This window comes from Muscardinus avellanarius (assembly GCF_963383645.1).
Source record: "Muscardinus avellanarius genome assembly, chromosome: 7".
NCBI classification, from domain to species: domain Eukaryota; kingdom Metazoa; phylum Chordata; class Mammalia; order Rodentia; family Gliridae; genus Muscardinus; species Muscardinus avellanarius.
In genome coordinates this window covers 22800184-22821070 of record NC_137793.1, presented here as the reverse complement: position 1 = coordinate 22821070, position 20887 = coordinate 22800184, and the positions used below count along the sequence as shown (strand labels likewise).

Sequence of the window (20887 nt, the reverse complement as noted above, 5' to 3'; positions counted from 1 at the left end):
AGCAGGTTGGTTAGATATATTTTCTATTTGATTCTTATCCCCACCCATCCCATCCTTTACCCCAAATTATAAAGTTTGTCTTAAAAAAATTTGAGGGTTCTGATATCTAATATTTTTATTTCTTTCATTGAATATATGAATCTGTGCTGCTCTTGAGAGCAACACTATCTTTTCCTTCCTTGTTTCCATAATGGTGAACATACAATACAAAACCATAAAGCTATATATATATAGAAACTCTAACAGCAATGTTTCAGTCAACCTACCTTGTGAGACAAGGCTTCAAATAATAAAAACTATGTTCAGCAATCCTCAACAAATGATCATCTATAAAGTAAAAACACTTAGACAGAGAACAACAGATGACAGAAGAGTGGCTGTGTAGTGAATCATTTGTGAAAGTAATCAGTCACTTGGTTTGTTTTGTTGTGGAGAAGACACTGATCAAAGATACTTCCAGAGAGACCCTGGCAGAAGAGCTGATTTTCCCACAGATATAATTATGGTATCTTTGTTACTGTATCCTTATATCTATCATTCATTCAGTTAGTATTTGGTGAGTGTCTATAATGTAGAGGCACCGATGCTACAAAAATATGAAAAAGACAAAGTTAATACCCAGAAGGAGCTTAACAGATTTTGGGAAGAGTGACTCTGGTTCTTAACAAGGTAAAGAAGTTCTAGTAATTTATTATTGCCAGAAATTATTATTTGATGCTTATAGGATACATCTAACTATCAAAAAGTAAAAACTGCTTTAAGAAAGGAGTTTCAAGCAGTACAGAAGTTTTATGCTATAGTTTTAATTTTACCTATAACTCAAATACAGCTAATTTAAATTAAGAACCTCCTATGTACAAGGTACTTTTATCATAGCCTGTCTTTTTCTGTTTCACTTGTATTTAAAAAGTATTAGACTATAACATATTTTCTTAAAAATTAAACTAAAGGAATTAACTTGTACTTTATATTGTTATGGGTTAAACACTTCAAAGGAATCTAATCCCAGAAAATATAATAAAATCCTAGTAGTTATTCAAATTATGTTTACTTCAGTTTCTCATATTTCACAGTTTACATTAAATAATACTAAATAAAAGCAAATTTTCCCTCAAAAAGTCTGCAACACAGGGTCTTTCTGGTGCTTACACGGGATCAGTTACCCACATGACAGTACTGTGGAACAGGGTCTGTACTGTGCAGCTCACAGGGCTGCCCTTTGTTTAAGCTGCTGCAGAGAGATCGGGCTCTTTTGTGTGATAAACACATAAAAGGAAATCTTGACTCATTCCAATTTTCAGGTTCAATGATGTGACCGATGTTGGCCTATTTCTAGGAAACTTCCCCACATACTCCTCTTTAACTTTGGTCTGCCCACTTCTTTTACTGTGACAGGGTCACTGCAATAGCACTTGCAATTATTAAGGGTTGGGAAGTAAACTAACTCTATGCAAGAGTTTCAAGGTCTTCTTGGATGCTTGGATATGTGGGAAAATAAGAAAGGTAGGCTCCTTAAGGCCAGGACCTAGTATGCCTAACCCATCTTTATCTTGTCTGCTGGGTCCAGAACACCGTACTTGCTCCATGATTGTGGAAGGTGGTGGCAGAATCTTTTCTTCTTTCCAAAGAAGCAGCTAAGAGGTAAAACAGGCCAGTGTGCAGTATGAAAAGCTGTCATTCAGTTAGATCTCCCCCTGGCCCAAGGTAGCAGATGATTGGGTTTTGCATGTCTGGTTTACACTCTTCAAATATTTATAGACATTTCTCTTTGCCTCCAGCCCTAGTTGTCACTTAGCCAAGTTATACATACATGGTTCTTTTAATCTTTTCTTAGAAATCAATCCCACTAAGCTCCTTAATCATTCTAGTTACATTTCTCTCAACTTTTGGCTGTCTTTCTGGTGATTTACTCTGCCGAAATAGATGAAAATAATATGAATGCGGGGCATGAAGGAGTTTAGTCACCTTTCCATTTCAAGTTTCAATGCTTTGTATGTACAAAATAAAATTATTTATCTTCTTCCCTTTTGCATGATCATGTTAAAAACTTCATATTTATGTTGATGGATCAATCAATACTTTGCAAGACAAAGGAAGAAAAAATATCATCAATGTTATATTCTCCAAGTATAATATTGTCATTGATTGCACCCTTTCATGTGTTTATACTGGTTGATCTAACCTATAGTATTCAAGTTTGGCAAAAATGGGAATCCAGAGTTAACAGAGTAACACAGAGAGGCTTAAGTGCCCATCTTAAGGTTCTATGTAAACTTTTCAGTAGCTCCAGCTTTTCAATAAAAACAGGCAAAAAGTTTTTGAATAAGACCTCAGAAGCACAGGGGAAAAACAAAGCAAAAATATACAAACAGGGTTACTGCAAACTATAAAGCTTCTATACAATAAAAGAGACAACAGTGTAGGGACAACCTGCAGAATGGGAGAAGGTATCTGTAAACTAGTCATCTAATAAAATGTTGATATCCAGAATATATATGGAAACCTAAAAATTCAATAGCAAACAATGACAAAAAATCTGATTTTAAAATGGTACATCTAAATAGACATTTTTCAAAATATATACAAACAACCAATGGTATATAAAAAAGCTTAATATCACTAATCAGGGAAATTCAAATTAAATTCACCCTAGTAAGAATAACCATTACCAAAAATACTAAAGATAGTAAGTGGTGGTGAGGATATGAAGAAAAGGGAACCCTTGTACACTATTGCTGGAAATGGAAATGGGCATAGCCATTATGAAAAATAATATGAAAGTTCCTTAAAAACAGAATATAAAGCCACCGTTTGACCCAGCAATCCCACTACTGGGTATATATTCAAAGAAAATGAAATTAGTATGCTGAAGAGACATCTATATTCCCATGTTCATTGCAGCAGTACTCACAATAGCTGAGAAATAGGAGCAACTTACGTATTCACTGGTGAATGAAAGAAAATGTGACACCAATACACAACAGAATACTATTCAGCTACAAAAGAACAAAATTCTATTGTTTCCTCAATATAGATGAATCTGAAGATCAGTATGTTAAGTAAAGTAGGCCAGGCATAGAAAGACCAGTACCACATGATTTTACTCAAAGGTAGAATCTAAAAATGTTGAGATCATAGTGAGGTAGTTATCAGAGGCCAGAGAGAGTTGTGGGAGGGTGGTGGTGGTGGTGATGCTAAAAGGTGGGGAATGGTTGATCAGTGAGTACATGGTTACAGTTAGCTAGAAGAAGTTCTGGTGCACTAAACTGTACGGCAGGGATGGATACCAGTGGTGTATTGTACACCTTAAAAGGATAGAAGAAAGGAGTTTGAAAGTTTGTACTGTGAGAAATGATAAATGCTTGCTGGGCGTGGTGGCACACGCTTGTAATCCCCGCGCTTGGAAAGCAGAGACAGGAGGATCGCGCAGGTTCGAAGCCAGCCTAAGCTATTTAGTGAGGCTCTCAGCAACTTAGTGAAACCCTGTTTCCAAATAAAATATAAAATAGGTCTGGGAGTATATCCCAGAGGTAGAAATCTTCTGGGTTCTACCCCCAGTACCACAAAAAAAAAAAAAAAAAATTAAAAAAATAAATTACACAATGTATACAGGTATCAAACATTACATGGGATGCTGTTAATATAAATAATTTTATGTTTTTACATATCATTAAAATTAAAATTTTCAAGACTTAGAAATAAGTTAAAAAGTTTATCATTATAAAAAATGCATTAAAGATTTAAAGATAATTTCAAGCAATCAGAAGTGTAAAATAATTACTTATCATCTACTACCCAAAGACAAAATCTATCATTTTTTAGTTATTTTTAAATGCCTAAAAGAAAGTATATGTATTTGCCATTTAAGGCATAATGTTTTCAAGTATATAAACACTATGAAATGACTAAATCTGGGTAATTAACACGTGAAATACCACACATTGTTATCATTTTTGTGGTGAGAATACCTAAAGTCTCTATCATTTTTCAAGAATACAATATTGACTAAATCCACTATGTTACACAGGAGATCTCCTTAGCTTTATTCCTCTCACCTACATAAAATTTTGTATTAAAGCTTTGATCACCCTTCACTGTTTCCCTAACTGCCCTAGCTCTTGACTACTCCCATTCTATTCTCTAATTCTGTACGATTAATTTTTTATTTTTTATTTTTTTTTGGTTATTCTTTTTTATTGATCTATTTTTTTATTTTTTTAATTTATTTTATTTTATTTTTTTTATTGGTGCACTGTATTCATACATCATAGTGGGATACAAACTTTTGTAGACATACATGCACACATCGCCCAGTCAGCCCCACCCGAACCCCTCCCCATCCCTCCCTCCCATGCTTGGCTTAGTGGTTGACATCTAGTATTATAGCAATTTATCCAAAATTAAAAATGATAATCTCACATAACAGTTTCATTTGTCTGATACCAAGCTTTTGATGACTTAAAGATAACATTTCAATATTTCTTTTTACTTTCTTTCTTACCAGAGAATATTTTTTTTCTATTTTTTTTTTAGGTGAAACTATCATATATTTATATATTTATTTTTCAGGAAAAAAAAACTATCCTAATATGGAATATGGACTCTAGATACCCAAAACGATCCTGAAAAAGAACAAAGCTAGAAGATATATATTTTCTGATTTCAAACCATATAAAACTACAATAATTGAAACAGTGTAGTACTGTTCTAAAGGCAGATATATAAACCATTGGAGTTAAATAAAAGCCTAGAGCTAAATTCTTCCCTATATTGTCAAGTTATTTTTGACAAGGTTTCCACGAACATTTGGTGGTGGAAATAATAATCTTTTAACTAAATATTGTTGAAACATAATAATTACATGGAAAAGAATAAAGTTGGACCCTTACCTAATCCCATATACAAATATTAACTCAAAATAGATAAAAGACCTAAATATAAATCTTAAGACTATAAACTTTTAGGAGAAAATCTGGGTCATAAAACCTCATAACATTGAAATTGGCAGTGATTTCTTGGATATGATTTCAATGGCACAGGCAACAGAAGAGTATACAAACTCCCTAAAAAAAAAAAAATATTGTATATCCAAAGACAATGTAAACAGAGTTAAAAGTTACTAATAGATTGGGATAAAATATTTCCAAATGCTATATCTGAAGATATATTAATATTCCAACTAGAAATCCTAAAAATTAACAACAATAAAGGCAAACAATACCATTTAGAGATAGGTAATAGACTAACATAAGTAATGAATCTCCACAGATAACCAATCTTAGTTGACTGTTGGATGGAAACTCTTGTTTCTCTGGTTCTGGTGTGTGTTACCTATTTCTTCTTTGTAGTTAATCTCTTTGAGTATTTTCTCTAGCGCTGGTTTTGAAGACATAAATTCCTTCAGTTGCTGTTTGTCATGGAAGCTTCTTATTTCCTCATCTAATTTGATAGAAAGTTTTGCTGGGTAGGAAATTTTTGGCTGGAAGTTGTTTTCTTTCAGAGTTTGAAATATGTTACTCCAAGCCCTTCTGGCTCTCATGACTTGGTTTGGGAAGTCTGGAGTGATTCTAATTGGTTTGCCTCTGAATGTCACTTGGCCCTTTGTTTTTGTTGCCTTTAAGATTCTCTGCTTGGCTTCCACATTGGTCATTTTGACAATTATGTGGCGTGGGGATCCTCTTCTCCGATCCTGTCTAAAGGAAGTTCTATAAGTTTCCTGGACCTGTGTATCAACCTCTTGCTCTATGTTTGGAAAATTTTCTGCTCTTACTTCCTTGAAGAGATTGTTGATCCCTTTGGTTTCACTTTCTTTTCCCTCCTCTATTCCAATTATTCTTAGGTTAGCTCTCTTAAAATGGGCCCATATTTCTTCAATATCAAATTCCTGCTGTCGGATATTTTTTTCTAGATTAGAAACTATGCGTTCAATTTTGGAATTATCATCTTCTAAGAGCGAGATTCTGTTCTCCATGTGGTCTAATCGGTTGTTTGTGCTTTGAATTGAGGCCTTTACGTCATTAATTGCATCCTTTATCTCTTTTTGGCTCTCTCTGAGTTCTTTTCGAAGCACCTCTATTATTTCTACAGTTATTTTCCTGATTTGATCTTCTAGAAATATCTGATTTTCTGTTTTATTGGGTTCTGATGTTGTGGGGTTGTGGGCATTGATTGCTCCAGTATTATTCCTCTTTCCCATGATTTCGGAAGTTTGTACCTTCTCTGGGTTCTTCCCTTGTGTCACTATGACTTCAATTAAGGTGTTCTGGATCTCGAGTCTGTAGTATCTCAGACCCCACTACTCCTTTACTGGGTTGTATCACAGATTCTCCTACCCAGAGAGTCGATAGAGGCTGCTTTAGACTGTGGGGGGGTGCCAGGTTGCACGTTCTCCTATGGTGTGATATCTCTGCCACCGCCCCTCCCCCACTGGGTCAAGTCCCAGGGAGTACAGTACTGGGATTTCTCCTTTGTGGCCCGCAATTTGACTCACTGTTCTTGAGTTTGCAGATGTAGCTGTACTGGACTCGGTGAATTCTCTGCTGCTGCCGCCAGTGGCAATATGGCGCCGCTGCCACGCCCTCGGCTGTGAGGCTGGCGTATTTCTTCTTGGTTTTGATTTCCACTCTGAATCAGTGCTGAGCTCAGCCACTGGGAGCTTTAGATTTTACCTGTGGCGAGAAATTCCACCTGGCTGTTCCACAGCGGCTCACCTCGGCTTGCTGTAGCCGTCCGGTGAAGTCGCCGCTGCCGCCGGCAGTATGGCGCTGCTGCCGCGGTCTCGGGAGTGAGGCCGGTGTATCTCCTCTGTGGCTCTGAGCTCTGTTCTCAGTCCGCTTTCTCTCTGGAGCCTGGCGATTTTTTTTGTTTCTCTGGTGATGGTGTTTTCTGGCTATGAAAGGCGCTGATTTTGTGGTAATGGAGATTGGTTGTTAGCGGGGCTCTTAAGCCCCACTTTTCTCAGTCGCCATCTTCCCGGAAGTCTTGGTTATCAAGATTAATTTTTTAGATTCCACATATGAATGAGATCATGCAATATTTGGGTTATTTTACTTAACACATGGTCTTCCAGGTTTATCCATAGTGTTGCAAGTGGCAAGGTGTTTTTTGCTTTTATGGCTAAATAATACCCTTTGTGTATATTTACCACATTTTCTTTATCCAGTCATCCACTTAATGGACACTTAAGTTAATTCCATTGGCTATTGTGAATACAAGAGAGATGTTTCTTCTACATACCAATTTCATTTCCCAGTAGTGAGATTGCTGAATCATATGGTAGTTCTATTTTTAATTTTTAAGGTATTTCCATACTATTTACTATGATGTATCAACAATTTAGCATATTTTTGTGTGTTACTGGGGACTGAACCGGGGGGGGGGTGTCCTTCCTTTGAGGTATATTGCCAGCCTTTTTTATTTTGAAATAGGGTCTCATTAAGTTGGTAAGTGCTGGATCCTGTGATCCTCCAATCTCAGGCTCCCAGGCACTGAGATTATAGGTGTGTATCTCCAAGCTTGGATAAAAGACTTCTAAACAATTTTATTTGACCTTTTTTGACACACTTTCCTCCCTCTCAATATATATGATCATACCATTTGCACAGTCTAACACCTTGACTTTTCACTTAGTTTTATAACATAAAATTCCACGTATAGTATTACCTTTAAAAGTCACCAGTTTTAATATCTACAAACCATCTCCTTAATAAGTAGATGCTCAATAATTTTATAATTCCCTATTGATAGACATTTATATTTTTCTCCAGCTTAAATGTTAACACACACACACATACACACACACACACCCCTTTAAAAAGCATTTCTGTGTTTAAGATTATTCCTAGATTTATAACAGTAACATTAATGGATCAATGGATATATAGAAAATAAACTTTGAGGTAAGAGTTAAGTGTCATTTGAGGTGAAAACTATTACCTTAGTCATAGCTGTAATGCTAACAGGTGAATGTTCAAATCTTAGAAAGTTATTAAAAAACTGCTGAATAAGGTAAATGTTATACCGACTAGTATTTCACTCCTTTATTCATACAGTATATTGTTGATCTCTTATTAATTGAGCTTAAATTCTTAATCTTACCTAGATCTACCATCAGAAGGCGAGTGAGAGCTGTGTAGAAGGTTGTTCGGCACCTGAAGCCACTGAGACTGTAACTGTCACTGATACCAAGAAAGGGGAAGTGTTCACTCTAATCAAAGTAAAAGAACACCCAAAGTTACTAGTGCTTGGTCTAAATTAGTCAGACAATTCTAGTCTTTGGCTAATAAATTAAGACTTACCGTGTGGTTTTTCAGCATGAATTTCACAGCATCTATTTTCACAAGTTTTTTTAAAAGAATATAGGTAGTAGAAGTTAAGGAATCTGGAAAAGTATATGTCTTATCAATATATAACAAATCAGAAAATAATACTGAACTGAAATGGCATTCATTTTGACTTTGGGAGAATAAACATTATTTCTAAGAGCATTCCTATAGTAATGTCTTTCATTCTTTTAAGAATGATAATCCATTATTAACCAATGCAATTACTTTTCCATTTTATACATATTCTACTTATGGATAGGAAGAATGAATTTTATAATTAAGACAAGAATTCCTTTACTATTAAAATCTTGATAGTGGAAAATTAAAACTGACCCTTTTACATTTTGGGTATAATTTGAGAATTTCTTTTGACTTAATGCTATTTCATAATAAAATAGTTATAAAAGATCCATAAGAGGCTATCGAGAAAAGAGAAATTATTAAATTCTAAGAATAAATGAGCTCAGCTTGAAATCTAAGATGAGAATACAGTTAGGAGAATGTGGCAGACTGCAGATCATCAAATGGAAGGACTAGAGGTTAATGGAACTAATATTTCTCAAATGCCCAAGAAGAAGGCATTTTTTATATGTTATTCCACACAATCCTCACAATTATATTGTTAAATATTATTGTTTTTGCTCTGGAGATAAAATAGAAGCTCAGAGAAATTAAATTTCTTGCCCACAATACACAACTATGGGTTGATAGTGTTGAGATTTGAACTGAGGTTTGACTCTAAAGACCATGTTCTCTTTACTGTACCACATTATACAGTTGAACACAAAATGAGAACTAAGAAATCATAAATATAAATATCAGACCTAAGCAATGCAAAGGTTCTACCACCTCTATTTAGTATTTAAACACCATCTTTTTGTACTTTACAATTATCATGTGGTTTTTACTGTAGCTAGGGCGTATATTGGCCATTCTAGACTTTCTTTTTTTAAATTTTTTAATTTTTTATTGGTGCACTGTATTCATACATCATAATGGGATTAAAAAAAACTTGTGTAAAAAAAATGTGTACATATCGTCCAGTTAGTCCCTACCCCACACCATTCCCTTCCCCTCCCTCCTTCCCAAGTTTGGCTTAGTGGTTGACATCTAATATTATAGCAATTTATCCAAAATTAACAATGATAATCTCATATAACAGATTCATTTGTCTGATATCAAACTTTTGATCATGTAGAGATAACATTTCAATATTTCTCTTTGCTTTCTTTCTTACCAGAGGATTTTTTTTCCTTTTTTTTTTTTAAGGTGAAACTATCCTATATTTTTTTTCCAGAAAAAATCTATCCTAACATGAAATATGAACTCTAAATACCCAAAAACAATCTTGAAAAAGAACAAAGCTAGAAGATGTACATTTTCTGATTTCAAACCTTATAAAGCTACATTAATTGAAACAGTATAATACTGCTATAAAGACAGATATATAAACCAGTGGAGTAAAATAAAAAGCCTAAAAATAAATTCTTCCATATATGGTCAAGGTATTTTTGACAAGGTTTCCAAAAACATTTGGTGAAGGAAATAACGATCCTTTCACTAAATGTTGTTGAAAAATAATAATTACATGAAAAAAAAATCTGGACCCTTACCTAACACCATATACAAATATTAACTCAAAATAGATAAAAGACCTAAATGTAAATCTTAAGACTATAAACTTTTAGAAAAAAACCTGGGTCATAACACTTCACAACATTGAAATTGGCAGTGATTTCTTGGATATGATTTCAAAGGCACAGGCAAAAATAGAATAAACAAAGAAACTTCCTAAAAAATAAAAAAATATTGTACATCCAAAGACAGTGTAAACAGAGTTAAAAGTTAATGATAGAATGGAGTAAAATATTTCCAAATGCTATATCTGAAGGTATATTAATATTCCAAATAGAAATTTTAAAAATTAGCAACAATAAAAGCAAACAATACAATTTAGAAATAGGTAAAAGACTAAAATAAATAATGAATCTCCAAAGATTTTAACCAATAAACACATAAATATATTCTTCTTTGCTTAGTTTTCTACTGGATGGAAAATCTTGTTTCTCTGGTTCTGGTGTGTATTACCTATTTCTTCTATGTAGTTAATCTCTGAGTATTTTCTCTAGCGCTGGTTTTAAAGACATAAATTCCTTCAGTTTCTGTTTGTCATGGAAGCTTCTTATTTCCCCATCTAATTTGATAGTTGTGCTGGGCAGGAAATTTTTGGCTGGAGAAGTTGTTTTCTTTCAGAGTTTGGAATATGTTACTCCAAGCCCTTCTGGTTCTCATGACTCGGTTTGGGAAGTCTGGAGTGATTCTAACTGGTTTGCCTCTGAATGTCACTTGGCCTTTTGTTTTTGTTGCCTTTAAGATTCTCTGCTTGGTTTCTACATTGGTCATTTTGACAATTATATAGCGTGGGGAACCTCTTCTCTAATCCTGTCTAAAGGGAGTTCTATACGTTTCCTGGACCTGTGTATCGATTTCTTGTTCTATGTTTGAAAAATTTTCTGCTATTATTTCTTTGAAGATATTATTGACCCCTTTAATTTCACCTTCTTTTCCCTCCTCCATTCAGATTATTCTTAGGTTAGCTCTCTTAAAATGGGCCCATATTTCTTCAATGTCAGATTACTGCTGTCTGATTTTTTTTCTAAGTTATAAATTATGCGTTCGTTTTTGGAGTGATCCTCTTCTAGGAGCAAGATTCTATTCTCCATATGGTCTAATCGATTGTTTATACTTTGAATTGAGGCCTTTACCTCAATGATTGCATTATTTATGTCTTTTAGACTCTCACTAAATTTGTTTAGAAGGTCCTGTATTATTTCGACAGTTATATTCCTGATTTGATCTTCTGGAGATCTCTGAATTTCTGTGTTACCAGGTTCTGATAATATGGGGTTGTGGGCATTCGATGCTTTATTGTTGTTCTTCTTTCCCATGATTTCAGAAGTTTGTGCCTTTCCTGGATCACTATGACTTCACTTAGGGTGCTCTGTATCTCAAATCTGTGGTAATCTCAGCTGCCACTACTCCTTTACTGGGTTGTATCGCAAAGTCTCAGGCCCGGGAAGTTAATCGAGGCCGTGGGGGGTGCCAGGCTTGGCGTTTTCCCATGGGGAACTGCGACTAAGGTGTGGTATTTCTGCCATCGCTACTCCTTCACTGGGTTGGACTGCAAAATCTCAGACCCAGGGAGATTATCAAAGTCCCTGGGAGTATAGTCCAGGGATTTCTCCTTTAGGGGCCGCAATTTCACTCACGGTTATTGTGCGTGTTGATCAGGAGCTGTCGAGGGCCCGGTGAACTCGCTGTCGCTGCTGGCAATATGGCACTGTTGCTACGCCCTTGGCCGTGAGGCTGGCGCTGCTGGCAATATGGTGCCGCTGCCACGCCCTTGGCCGTGAGGCTGGAGCTGCTGGCAATATGGCGCCACTGCCATGCCCTCGGCCGTGATGCTGGTGCTGCTGGCAATATGGCACTGTTGCTACGCCTTCGGCCGTGCGGCTGGCGCTGCTGGCAATATGGTGCCGCTGTCACACTCTTGGCCGTGAGGCTGGAGCTGCTGGCAATATGGCGCAGCTGCCACTCCCTCGGCCGTGATGCTGGCACTGTTGGCAATTTGGCGCTGCTCTCATGCCCTTGGCCGTGAGGCTGGCGTTTTTCTTTTCTGGTTTTGAGCTCCGTTCTGAGTCCGTGGAAGGCATGATGAGCTTGACTACTGGGAGTTTTAGATGTTCTTTGTGCTGAAAGAATTGCTGAATTACACCTGCAGCAGCTTACTTCAGCTCCTTACCTTTCCTCTCTGGATCTTGGTGCTGTGAGGGAAAATGGTGCCAGCACGGCCCCGCTGTTGCATTGTGGGTTTGATTTCTGGTCTCTGGTTGTTCTTCTAGTCTTTTTTTTCTCTGTCCCTTGTGTTTACATTTTTAATTTCTCTGCTGATGGCGTTTTCTGGCTATGAAAAGCACTGATTCTGTGGCAATAGAGATCGAGTTTTAGCAGGGCTTGTAAATGCTGCTTTTCTCGGTTGCCATCTTCCCAGAAGTCTCCATTCTAGACTTTCTTGAAGGCCATATATTCTTACATTGTTCATTCATGTTACTATGAAAACACTGTTTCCTTTCCTTCACAACATCTCCAAATATAGAATTTTGCAAACTGCTTCTTTGCAGTGGCACTGAAAAACTATTATTCAACCTGTTGGATGAGTCTGAGCACAATACTCTGCCTTTTGAATTTTAGTTTCCTTCTCAAACAAATGAGGATAAAACCCATACTCAAGCTACCTTACAGGACTTTTTTGAGGATTAAATGATGTAAATGTCTTTACCAATTATAACTCAGGGAAGAAGACAGAGATACAGAGACTTTAAAGAATGGGTACAACTTTCAGAATGGGTAAATTCTCCCAATTTCAAGAGATAGGCAGATTACTTCTCTTTTTCAGATAAGTAAATACACAAAAAATAAATAACTTAACAAAAGAAAAAAAATAGAGCTGGGTATGGTGGTGTATGCCCATAATTTCAGTACTTTTGAGGCTGGGTCGGGTTCAAGAATAGCCTCAGCAACCTAGCAAGACTTTAAGCAATCTAGCTACACTCAGTTTCAAAAACAAAGAAAGGGCTGGGGAGGGCATAGCTTGGAGGCAGAACCCCCTAGGTTTAATCCCCAACACATGCAAAATTTAGTACGATTTAGATCTTAGTCCCTCTGACTCTAAGGATGATTGCAGTTGTACATTATATGTAGATTACTTTTATATTAGACTACATGCTTTCTAAGGGTAGAAATGGCATTGAGGCATTTTTTTCAGTGCACTTCTCAGTAGAGTACTCAATGTACTGTTTTTTTTTTTTCCTGGCAACTGAAGGGCAACAAAATCAGTGCTGATAGGTAGCAAGTTTTCTCCTGTATCCAGATATTGATCTGGTGATTTTTAAAAATAATCAATCACTCAATTGAACTGTCACTCAAATCTCACTCATTTAAATAAGGGTGGGGATCAATACTTAAGAAATATCTTAAGTAGTTACCAAATACAATTCTCTTAAGATTGCAAAGCTAACAGTGACAGGGCCTATGGATAATATGAATGTGGCCATTAACAGAAATCTTCCTATCAGTGCTGTTAATAAACAAGTCATGTTTTGACAACTGACTATTTATAGAAGTAATAAACAGAACATTCACTGGAAGAATCTCATCTGCCAAAGACATATTTTCTGCAGAACTGCATCTGTGCACTTTGTATCAAGGCCAGCTTCACTGACTTTTAATTACACTGAAAAAAAGATAAAGATTTTTTAATTTTTTTCAATAGAGAAAAAATGAGAATTTATCTGAATATTTATATTCCTTTATAAAAATTCAATTCAAAGTTATGACCTTAAGAGGATTTGTAATGTTAAAAAAGTCAGATGGAAAAAGCCGCGCATGGTGCTGCACGCTTGTAATCCTAGCATTTGGGAAGCTGAGACAGGAGGATCATACAGGTTCAAAGCCAGCCTCAGCTACTTAGTGAGGCTCTCAGCAACTTAGTGAGACCCTGTTTCCTAATAAAGTATAAAAGATAGGTCTGGGAGTGCAGCCCAGAGGTAGAAAAGCCCCTGGGTTCCACACCCAGTACCAAACACACACACACAAAAAAAGTCAAATGGACTCATTTTACAATCTTTATACTTTCATCTTATTCTCTAAGAAATCGATTTTTCTCAGTTGTGTCATTTTAGTTGGGTGGAGACATTAGAATTGGCAGGGCTAGGTTAAATTCAGAAGCCTGCATATCATAGCAGTAAACATGGTAAAGGTGTTAACTGTAACAGAAAGAATACTAAAAGTCTTGAGTAGTAAGAACACTTAGTAAAGGACACCTATGGAACATATAAATGGTAGAGACAATTCAAATTCAGGTCTGTCTGACTTTAAAGCATAAGCTCTTTTCACTAGGTTACATCATATCTATTTGAGTTTTAGAAGGCTACTTCTTGCTCTTTCAAAGATCAGTATCTTTTAAAAAATATGATGAGAACTAGAATTAGGTCCCAGAAGAGTGAAGGGAACCTCTTCTTTTAGGAGGAACCAATTTTTTAATGGGACAACCTAACCAAGTGATCAAAGTTTGACTCAATAATAGGAACCTTCTAAACAAAACTTTCTCTTCTGTAATTATGTGGTTATAAAAACACAGGTGAAGGGTGTTTTAAAGGGTGAAGGTGGTTTTACTAAAGGCATCATGACAAAAGGAGAAAGGTAAGAAAAAGCTAAAAGAATGTTGTATGTTAGAGGTAGATAAAAATTTGGAAGATCTATTTCCTTTTAGAAGAAGAAAAAGTACATCGTACTTTTTGAGGCTGATGGATGCAGTAGGATCAAGCACAGCCATAACTCATGGTAGCAAGCTTTTCAGAATACAGCTATATTTCATCAAATCTGAAATGCCAGTGATTGTAAATAATACCACTGTTTCACACACTAAGAAAAGGCTACTTAGAATATCATTAACTGTAAGACATATCCTATTTACAGAAGTGTTAAAATCTGAAAAAAATTATAATTGTAATAGTAGAGCCCTGTTCTGGAAAGTTGGTAACTGAGGGAAGCAGCATATATCAGTCCTGCTGACCCATAGTCTCTATAGCCGTGAAAACAGCATCTTGATAAAAGAAAGAAACCAGCATAATTTTGAACAGAACACTGAAAATTGAAAGTTCATAGAAACAAGGCTAGAAGGCAGATCAAAAAGCAGAAATGAACCATGCTCGCCTCAAATGGCTGCAGTCTCAAGGGCTGCACCATCTTGCCTCAGTATGATGGGACTGCTGGCTGGCACTAGAGTATCCAGAGACTGCCAGCAAAACAGCCAACAACCTGAAATGAATGAAGTTTATGCAGTTCATCGATATTATAAGAGGTGAGCCCCTGACTCCTTAAGCCTGGCTATGACTTACAGCACTGGTGGCCAAGATCACTGCCCCCCCCCCCCAAAGACCCAGAGCAGCGCTTAAAAACACCATAAGTAAACTAGCCATACCCACTAGAGACCGCCTGTCACAATCGCAGGGATCATGCAGTAAGTGACAGACTCACAGTCTTGCAGAGTCTGAGACTTTGCGGTTCACTCTGGTAAAGGTGGGTATGGAGCCTGCTGTGGATACAGCAGAATTAGCAAACAGTCCCCAGGGCAAAAGGGCCAGTAATCCCCAGGACTCAGAGCCCTAGCAGGGGCTCTGGAGATCACCACAGACCAGCTAATAGTGGTGACAGGAAAGAAGTCACAGCAACCCAGCCCTAGCTGTGGAGAACGTGAACTCCTGCATATACACTGGGCCTGGTCCCAGTAGCACTCACTGCCTATGCAGGCCAGGGAAGATTCAGGCTCAGTGTTGGTGACAGGTGCTTTTTGAGAGCTCAGAGATCCAGTGTTGCAGGGGGAAAGGTGCTGAAGGCACTCAGCTCCTGCAGAGAGACACCAGGCCAAAGTCCCAATCACTGAAGGAGAACAAAAAGTAGAGATATAAACTGACATCCCTAGTATAGGTTACAGAGCAAATGAGATTGCTTAGAACATGCTTGAGAAACAATTATAGAATGTGAATCTTAAATGGCTGAAAGAATCCACGTAGATCCAGGAGGACTGCAGAGGCCAAGTCTGCTCACTGTTCATAAATTTGTAGGGCTGTGTTATTTGGTTGTTTTGTTTTGTGTGTGTGCTTGTTTCTTTGCTTTCTTTCCCAACCCTTTTATAAGTACCTTCCCTCATACATATCCATTTTCTTCTCTCCATCCCTTTTTTTTCTTTCTCTTCTGTTAAATCTACTTTAAACTGGGCATGGTGATGCACACTTGTAATCCCACTATTTGGGATGCTGAAACTGGGGATTGCAGTTGGCGGACAGCCTCAGCTAATTAGTGAGGCCCTCTGCAACTTAGACCTTGTTTCAACAAACAAAACAAAACATAAAAAACAACGGGGCAGGGGGTGTAGCTCGTAGGTCGAATGCCCCTGGGTTCCATCCCCAGACCTCTCCCCAAAAATCTACTTTATAGCCCTCCTATACTAAATACACTGGTTACTAGAATTCTACTACATATTTACTATCCCTAATCTCTCTTATATATTAGCTTACCAAAATAAAACTATCATTCTATTCAATTCTATTTGCTACTTTATTCTATTCTTACATTTACTACTTCATCACCTTCTTCCTCACTCAATCTTCAACATTGAATACAACTTGCCCTTGAATATACCAGCTGCTGACACCTATATAGTGAGAGAAAGCTACCAAAAGCAACAAAGATACAAACTGATGAAACCTGAAATCATGAGAAAGAGCAAGAAAGCAATGAGCTCTCACAACCCCACAATAACAGAATGTGACACCACAAATTGAGAGATAGCCAAAAGGACAAATCAGAAATTTAACAGTAGAAATGATGTGGAATTTCTGAAAGGATTTAGAGAGAACCTGAAAAAAAAAAAAAAAAAAAAAAGAAAATAAAGAATCTGAATACCCTGAACAGGAATCAGAAAGAAGCTCTGAAGTGAAGGATGCAATCATTGAAGTGAAGGCATCAATACAAACTATAAACAATAGATTAGATCATATGGAAAAGAGCATCTTGCTCTTAGAAGACGATCACTTAAAAAATGAATGTATAGTATATAATTTAAAAAATTCCATTGCATGAACTGGGCATCGAAGAGATATGGGCCCATCTTAAAAGAACTAACCTAAGAAATAATAGACATAGAAGAGGAAATAGAAGGTGAAACCAAAGGGATCAACAGTCTCTTGAAATAAGTAATATCAGAAAAATTTCCAAACATAGAAAAAGAGATTAATACAAAACTTATAGAACTCCTTTTGGACAAGATCAGAGAAAATATTCACCAAGCTACATAACAGCCAAACTGATTAATGTAGAAAGCTAAGGAAAGAATTTATTTTATTTTTTATTTTTTTGGCACTGGGGATTGAACTGAGAGCATTCTACCTCTGAGCTAAATCCCCAGCATGATTTTGTCTTATTTGGAAACAGGGTCTCACTAGGTTGCAGAGGGCCTCGCTAAATTGTTGAGGCTGTCTTCGAACCTGCGATCCTTCTGTCTCAGCCACCCAAGTACTGGGATTACAAGCATGCACCACCATGCCTGGCTCAAGAAGAGAATCTTAAAGGTAACAAAACAAAAGCCCAAGTGATATTCACAGGCAAAATCATTCCAGACTTCCCAAACCTAGTTATGAAAGCTAGGAGAGCCTGGAGTACCATATTCGAAACTCTGAAAGAGAACAGCCTGCAGCCAAAAATTACCTACCCAGAAAAACTATCTTGCAAATTTTATGGGGAAATAAAAATCTTCCATGACAAACAGAAACTGAGAGAATTTATATCTTCCAAACCAGCACTAGAGAAAATACTCACAGAGATTAACTGCAAAAAAAAAGTAATAAATGCCAGAACCAGAGAAACAATAATTTCCATCAAACAACTAAGCAAAGAAAAACAAACACTATCTCAAATAGAAGGTAAAACTAGCCCTCTATGTTGGATAGGCAGAATAAATATCAAAATGGCCATTCTTCCAAAAGTGATCTACAGATTTAATACAATACTCATTAAATTACCCATTTGGTTAGGCTGGCTAGTGGTCATTCCTCTCAGATATAGAGAAATCAGTCCTTAACTTAATTTGGAACAACAAAAAAACCAGAATAGCCAAAGAAGTTCTCAGCAACAAGAACCAAGCAGGAAGCATCAAAATACTGACTTCAAACTATACTACAGAGACATAGTAATAAAAACAGCACGGTATTGTCACAAAACCAGACACATAGACCAATAGAGCATGACTAAAGAATCACAAACAAATCCACATACTCATAGCCAATTGTTTTTTTTTTTTTTTTTTTGCAGGTCTGGGGATGGAACCCAAGGGAATTTTACCTCTGAGCTACACCCCCTGCCCTATTTGTTATTCTTTATTTTGAAACTGGGTCTCACTGAGTTGCAGAGGGCCTCATTAAGAAGTTGAGGCTGTCTGTGAACTGTGATCCTCCAGTCTCAGCTTCTCGAATGGTGGGATTACAAGCGTGAGCAACCACACCTGGCTGGCCAATTGATTTTTGACAACGGGGCCAAAAACATACACTGGAAGAAAGATACCATCTTCAATAAATGTTTGCTGGCAAAACTGGTTAACCATATGCAGAAAAGTGGAAATAAACCCCACTTTATCACCCTGCACAAGAGTCAACTCAAGGTGGATCAAAGACTTGTAAATCAGACCAGAGACGGCATAGTTTCAACACTTCAACACACAGGCACTGGTAAAAAACTTTCTCAACAAGACCCAAAGGCACAAGAAATTAAAAGGAGGATCAATACATGGGATTGCATTAAACTGAAGAGCTTCTGTACAGCAAAGAAAACTATCAGGAACCTAAACAGAAAGCTGATAGAATGGGAGACATTTTTTTTGCCAATTATTTGTCCGATAAAGGACTAATATCTAGAATATACACAGAACTCAAGAAAGTCCCTGCTTTAAGAATACAAATAACTCAACCAAAAAACAGGTAAGTGAAATAGACATTTCACAAAAGAAATTCAATGGCTAATACATGTTTGAAAAAAATGTTCAGCATCATTAGCCATCAGAAAGATTAAAATAAAAACTATCCTGAGATTTCATCTAATTCCAACTAGAATGGCAATCATTAAAAACGCAAACAACAACAAATGCTGGCGAGGATGTAGAGAAGTAGGAGCTCTGGATTGCAAATTAGTGCAACAACTTTGGGAAATAGTATGGGGGAGACTTACCAGCTTAAAAATTTGTTAGGATCTGTGCAATAAAGTGTTTGGAGTCTTATTTTCTCTAAGAATTTCCCCCATGGATGTCATAATGGTTGTATATTGAACAAGTAATTATGTGTATGCAACTGCCTAACACTGAATTAAAATTCAGCATAAATAAAAAGTATGGGTGATCCTCAGAAGAATGGGAATGAACCTACCATATGATCTAGCAATTCCACTTCTGGGTTTCTACCTGTAAGAATGGAAACCAAACTAACAAACTAATGAATAGGTATCTATGTTCATAGCCACACAATTCACAATTGCCAAACTATGGAACCTGCGAAGATCAACTGATGAACAGATTACAAAACTATGAAATATGTACACAATGAAATTTTACTCATCCATAAAGAATAAAATTACATTGTTCACAGGGAAATGAATGGAATTGAAGAACATTATGCTAAGTGAGGTTAGTCAGCCGCAAAAAGTAAAAAATGTGATGCTCTCCCTAATATGTGGAAGCTAGGGCGAAAAAGGGTTATGGGAAGAACTACAGACAAGGAAGGAGAAACCAAAGATGAACAAATAAGGTGACCTAACTGAGGGGTAAGGGAGGGAGGAAAAGGGAAATTCCCTAATGTACATGATGTACATTCACAAACATATTAAGGTCAATCAGTATGCCAAGCATGAGAAGGAGAGAGAGGGGAGAAAATTGGGTGGAAATTGTGGAAGGGCTAAATGAGTGATATGTGCATATATGCCTATACCATCTTGTACTCCATTAAGATGTATGACTAGAAGCTGGGCATGGTGGTGCTTGTAATCCCAGTATTTGGGAGGCTGAGAAAAGAGGATCGCAGTTTGTGGACAGCCTCAGCTACTTAGTAAGGCCTTGTTTCAAAAATAAGGAATAAAATATAGGGCTGGGGTGTAGCTCAGAGGCTGAATGCCTCTGGGTTCCATCCTTAGTACCACATACACACACAAAAAAAGATGTGTGACTACAATGTACTAATAAAAAATTTTAAAAATTACTATAATACACTAAGATATCCGTTAAGTACAACAGAGTGGGTAATAATAATTTTTTAGGCAATTATATAAAAGCAATGCATACTCATAGCTTTTACAGAATAGAAAAAAGTCCTTTTTCTACAGGTAAGAACATTCTATGTTAGAAATTACTGTAGGTAGTTAGAAGGTAAAAGTATAGTTACTGAAATATAAATTTAGCTGTTTCAAAACGATTATGCTTATGAACCTTATCTATTAGAAAAAACCATTTTTAACAGGTTAACTAAGATGAAGCATCTAAAGTGACATTAGTAATTATTTACAAGAAGCAGATATTAAGGCTTAGTCTCTCATCAAGGGGGCCACAAAGTGTTCTAAATGCCTACTCTATGAAAATTTCAAACTATGGAGAAAGGGAAAACAAGTCTTAATATCTAATAATTTATATATTAAGAGAATACAAGACTAACAAATATTACATACATATCTAGACACATAGGTAAGAGCAAGGAATATTAAGAAAAATAAGAGACGGTAGGAACGAAAGTGAATTAATATTTACTAAGCACTAAAAGACTAAGATTAAAACTATTTGAGGATAGGTTTACTAAATCTCTAGCAAGAACTGCAAACTTGAAAGAGACCTAGTTGAGTACCACTGGGTCAACAGAAGGAGAATAGCACAGAGTGGTGATTCAATGGAAGAAAATAAAGGGTGTCAAGGG

General features: G+C 36.6%; 1 protein-coding gene across 1 annotated transcript in view; it reads right to left on the bottom strand.

Annotated features, from left to right (window-relative positions):
- The window catches only part of RANBP17 (RAN binding protein 17), a gene marked incomplete at both ends in the record, with an annotated part of 325987 nt that overhangs the window by 93436 nt on the left and 211664 nt on the right, over positions 1–20887 (bottom strand). The window contains 3 exons of the mRNA XM_080698633.1: positions 8098–8206; positions 8298–8380; positions 15684–15824. Coding sequence (XP_080554759.1) covers positions 8098–8206; positions 8298–8380; positions 15684–15824 — 333 coding nt within the window. The remainder of the gene's footprint in view (positions 1–8097; positions 8207–8297; positions 8381–15683; positions 15825–20887) is intronic.